Source organism: Oncorhynchus mykiss, chromosome 15 (genome assembly GCF_013265735.2).
Source record: "Oncorhynchus mykiss isolate Arlee chromosome 15, USDA_OmykA_1.1, whole genome shotgun sequence".
Classification (NCBI taxonomy): Eukaryota; Metazoa; Chordata; class Actinopteri; order Salmoniformes; family Salmonidae; genus Oncorhynchus; species Oncorhynchus mykiss.
This window is the reverse complement of record NC_048579.1, coordinates 28,000,587-28,005,815: the sequence shown is the minus strand read 5'-3', so window position 1 is coordinate 28,005,815 and position 5,229 is coordinate 28,000,587. Positions and strand designations below refer to the sequence as shown.

The window sequence follows — 5,229 nt, the reverse complement described above, 5'->3', positions numbered from 1 at the left end:
CAGTAACACCAGGCCTACGCCCACAGTCTTGTATCACATGAAGAAAAAAAACGAATATACATTTAAATGAAAATGAAATGTTTAATCCATTCTCTAACAGTGGGCACCTCACATTACACATAGAGGACAATGTGTGGTATCCCGCTCCCAACAAGGCTGGAAGGCAGCTAACTTGAAACTTTTTACACCTCAGGCGTACTAAGCACTCCCACCCTATTGTGATTGGTTGCCTATGCGCTTATAGTATCCCCAATCTCAGAGTAGATAGTCAGTTCTAGTTTAGTCAGCTCCAAGCTATTATCTAACAGTGACGGACATTTTCCACTCAGTTTTGAATCGTTACTCTTACTTGCGTTATTAAAACGTTCATTTTAGAAACCTACACAGCAAGTGACACTTATTTTCTCATTTTATTTACGCGAGTTGCTGCCCGGTTGGTGTCGATAGCCCGAAGGTGAACAGCGATGAGTAGTCCCGATGCGGGTTACGCCAGTGACGATCAGAACCAGGCTAGGTGCGCGATCTCAATCATGATGCCTGGAATGGGACACTGTCACTGGGCAGACCCCCTGAGCCCTCTCGGGGACACCAAAGAGAAGAGCGAGTCCAGCTCCGGGAACCAGAACCGTGGGAAGAATGAGCCGAGGATCCGGAGACCCATGAATGCGTTCATGGTGTGGGCGAAGGATGAGCGCAAGCGGCTGGCACAACAAAATCCAGACCTGCACAATGCGGAGTTGAGCAAAATGTTGGGTAAGGAAATTAAATAGCAATTGATTGTGTAGGCCTGTTACTGACGTGATATTTGTAAAGACCAATGGGAATTTCTTGTTTAGCAAGTATTTCAATAATATTTCATAAGTGATCAAATGCTAGGGAATTTGTATAATTTTAAGCAGTGTGTTACCACGTGGAAGCATACTGCATTTATTTGAGCAGCAATATTATAAATATTATTTTTATTCCTATACTTCCATGATTTTGGTTTGTAGTAGGCTATTTGCATAGGGCCAAATTATCTTGAAAAAGCACAATTCTCTTGAAAAAGCACATGATGCTAACGCCCTGCCCTTATTCTGGCCATTGAAATAGTCTAGGTAACTCAAATGAATCAATCACAACAAATGTACGATCAATAATAACACTAATGTTATTTCGAAATGAAAGTTCTGCTGTTACTAAATTGATGATGAGCTATTTTGGAGCGCATCACCAGACTGCATGCCTGATGCCGCTATAACTGACGTGGGCTTTGTTGTTGATCTGTAGGGAAGTCGTGGAAAGCCCTTCCTGTGTCAGAGAAGCGGCCGTTTGTAGAGGAGGCTGAGAGGCTTCGGGTGCAGCACATGCAGGATCACCCCAACTACAAGTACCGACCCCGGAGGAGGAAGCAGGCGAAGAGGATTAAACGCCTGGACTCTGGGTTCCTGGTCCACAGCATGTCCAACCAGCAGAGCACCTCCCTGGGTGGGGAAGGTAGGGTGTGTATGGAGAGCATGGGTTACCACCATGAGCATGGCTACCAAGTATCTCCTCAATCCCTCGGCCACTACCGCGAAGCCCAGGCCCTTGGAGGGGCTTCCTACGAATCCTACTGCCTGCCCACCCCCGACACATCCCCGCTGGATGCCGTGGAGACAGACTCCATGTTCTTCCACAGCCACTCTCAGGAGGAGTGCCACATGATGCCCGTGTATGCCTACCACTCTCAGGGGGCAGAGTACCCACCTCAGGACCCTCACTCCAACCACCACGCCAACCCCATGCTCCACAGACACCACTCCTCCCCCACAGAGCAGCAGCAAGCCTCCCAGGCTGGCCCCATGCCCCCCACCTTCAACCAACTGGCCATGTACTACAGCCAGCACTGCAGCCCCAGTCACCCCAAGCGACACCCAGGCCATGTGGCAGGACAGCTCTCCCCTCCCCCAGACTCCCAACCCCACCCAGCAGACCAGGTGGAGCAGATGCACCCCTCAGAGCTGATAGGGGAGGTGGACCGCAGTGAGTTTGAGCAGTACCTGAGCTCCTCCAGACCTGGAGACATGACAGGCCTGTCTTATGGGGTGCATGAGGCCAACATGCAGGGACCTGAGAGCCTGATATCCTCTGTGCTCTCTGACGCCAGCACAGTGTACTACTGTAACTACAACAACTCCTAACCTCCTGGTCCGCCCTGTCTGTCAATCACGTCTCTACTACTGCAGCTATTACAGTACATAACCTGACCTCAAATGTCTCTCTCTGTTTCCTCTCTCTATTTCTATCTTCTCTCTCTCTCTCTCTCTCTCTCTCTCTCTCTCTCTCTCTCTCTCGCTATCTCTCCCTCCCTGTCTAGCTCTGTCTTTCTCTTTCATTCTGTTACCGTTAAAGGCAAGTGGGAACAGTGGGAACTCTTTAATTTGAGGTTTTAAATGCAGTATGTTATTTTCTTTTCGTGTGAAGGACGTTCAATTTGTGTCACTTTATGAGCTGAGAAGCTATAGGACATTTGAATTGTGATGATGATAGTTTCACACACTGTGCAAAGGGGAAAGCTCCTGAGCAGGAATATAAATACATTTTGTGATAATAAATAATGTATAGTTACTATTTGAAGGTTTTATGTATAGCTGTTTTATACTTTTGCACTTTTAAAAAATAAAGTTTTGAACCAAAATAGATGTTCCCTTCTCTGTTTTTTGGTTTTTAATGACATGACCTCCTCTTTTCATTGTTGAAATACTGTACCACATCGATTCTTACAGTATATTCATGCACCTGGGTAGCCATATTTAGTTATTGGTGCAATGTTTTCATTGTTTATATATAGCAACATTTACTTCGTCTGTAGAGGTTATAGACCATGTGTTTAAAGTTTGTTGAAAATTTGTTGAAGCAGTAACTTATTTGTATACTGTGTAGACATTAGTGGTAGCCTAGATTAATTTCACAACCATGTAAAAAAAAAAAAAAAAAAAAATCTAACAAATATACACCTTTTTTTTTCATGGCGTTATCATTGTGGAATGTTGTGGAACAGATCACCTGGCAACTAAGTTCATCCACAGTGGAAGACTCTGGACCAGCTTCCTGCCCCGTTCAGAATAGAGGTGATCTCAGGGTCTGATTTACACATGGCGCCTTGTTTTCACAGTATGGGAATACAGTTTATGTCCCGGACATCCTGTTGCTAAGTGATTTAGTCTCCCCTGATTAATGACAGAGGCCATTAAATTTGAGTATATTTACTACACCCATGCTAGACAATGGAGAGTCATACAATACTAAACATTTTTATACAAATATATTTTGATAGCCAAATAAAAGGTATATGTTTAAGTTTTTCAACAGATAGTATATCTATAGCATGGATTCATTTAGAAAACAGATAAAGAATATGGACATTTGATGTTGAAAGGATGAGGAAGGTATTATGAAGTGCATCAAGACAACAATTCAGATGTATTTATAGTTGAACAACTGGGTACCGTTTTATAAATAAAGATGTTCCTTTTTGAAAGGAAGAGGTTCTTCTCTAAGGGGTCAATCCCCCTGACCTCAGAAAACATTTCAGTGCTCTAGAGGAAGCATGTTCCAAAGCCGTATATTCCTCCACTTTGTTCATGTCCAATGTTTTGAAATCTCTCCCATGTAACACAAGCAGAGGTTGGAGCTCAAGGTTATTCCCTGTACTTCCCACACTCATAATGATGCTCTAATTTTAGAGATTTTAAATCTTCAAGAACAATAAAAGGCTTGTTTTAAACATATGGATAAACCATATCCGAGTGCGGGTGACTTGCTCTGTCCCGGTCCTATTTTATTAATCTAATTTGTTACACATTGTGCTTTTTTCCACTTAAAACATCCACGATGGTCATTAATCCAGCGCTGCATATGACTGCCATTTTCTCTTTATACTGTAATACATCAGTACTACCCCAAACACACACACAAAACACAGATAGGCAAATGTTTCGCCCAACAGGTGAAACATTTGCACCCCCTCCCCCCTTCATAACATGTGACACACTTCCCTTTGGGCTAGACTGGAGAATCCAGTCTAATTGGTGTGAATCTGTGTAAATTCAGTCTGCAGCTGGGTTTAGCTCTGTTGGGATAGCTAATGGCATAACCGACCAGCTCAGACCATTATCCCCACAGCAAGATCAACAGAGTGGGTGGGTGGGGGGTCACCTGCACAGACTGGGAGTGGGATGGTTTGGGGGGGCAGGAAAATGGATAAGAAAAGACACAGAGAGAGAGAGAGAGAGAGAACAAGACAGAGAGAGAGAACACACTGATAGACGTACCCTACAGCCCAAGAAAGAGTAGCTTTATGTGGTGCTCCTGTGTACTAGGAGAGGTGGTGAAGTCTCCTGAGGCCTATCTGACAGCGAGTGGCCGGCCAGGCCGGGAAGGGGAGGGAGGGGAGTAGTCAGGGAGATTACCTCTAGGCTCGGCCGGGTGGCTCCCTACTTTAACACAGGAGCACTTAATCACAGCAATGCACTAATCTTACCTCAGGTAGCTAGCTGCCTTTCACAAATACAGCTTTATTCAAACACTAACAACTTGGGAAATATGACTTTATTTACCACAAACATGGTAAAACAAGTTTCATCCACTCACAGATAAAGTCACAAACAGCTTTAACCAGTACAGAACATAAATAAATAGATACCCCAATATCTGACAACTTAACACTGTTGAAAATCCTCTGTCTCTGTATTGTAACAGACAGAAGAGACCCATGTTATGTCTTATGAATAACATTTGCCTTGAATAATCTGGCTTTGCCCTAAACCTCCAATTGAGTATTTGGTAAGGGTTACTATGACAACAAAAACACACAAAACAAACTAATGAGATACAATCTATTAATCTGAACAACAATCAAAGCAAAACCTGCATACTTTAAGTCATAACTGGCACCCAGGAAGACAGAGAACATGCAAGAGCAAAATCAAAGCAGTTCCCTGCAAACTATTCTTGGTCATGAACAGTTGGAATATTTAGGTTGTGCAATTAAATCACATTAAAAAAAGGAAAGTAAGAGAAAGAAAGGACAGTAAAACTGATAGTAAGCAACCCTGGCTGCCAATGAAGTCAATAATAGTGGATTGCATATACAGAATGTGAGACAGCTGCAGACACAGAGGAGGGTGTGTCTGTTCCCTGTCTAAACCAGGGTTTGGGGTGGAGGGTTGTTCTATAATCCCAGGCAAATGCCCTCCTTCTCGGGGA

The 5,229-nt window shown here is 43.8% G+C and overlaps 1 protein-coding gene across 1 annotated transcript; it reads left to right on the top strand.

Annotated features, from left to right (window-relative positions):
* The first annotated feature begins 249 nt into the window (after positions 1–249).
* LOC110489926 (transcription factor Sox-17-alpha-A) lies at positions 250–2,659 on the top strand. Its single transcript, XM_021562941.2, has 2 exons — positions 250–753; positions 1,270–2,659. Exons 1-2 carry the CDS (start codon positions 465–467, stop codon positions 2,160–2,162), a joined length of 1,182 nt encoding a protein of 393 aa, XP_021418616.1. The 5' UTR covers positions 250–464; the 3' UTR covers positions 2,163–2,659.
* Positions 2,660–5,229: the final 2,570 nt, after the last annotated feature.

Bases quoted from the DNA above. Each gene is read 5' to 3' on its own strand.
- LOC110489926 (XM_021562941.2), top strand. From the start codon at position 465: ATGAGTAGTCCCGATGCGGGTTACGCCAGTGACGATCAGAACCAGGCT. The intron at 754-1,269 runs GTAAGGAAATTA...GTTGATCTGTAG, and splicing joins GGAGTTGAGCAAAATGTTGG to GGAAGTCGTGGAAAGCCCTT.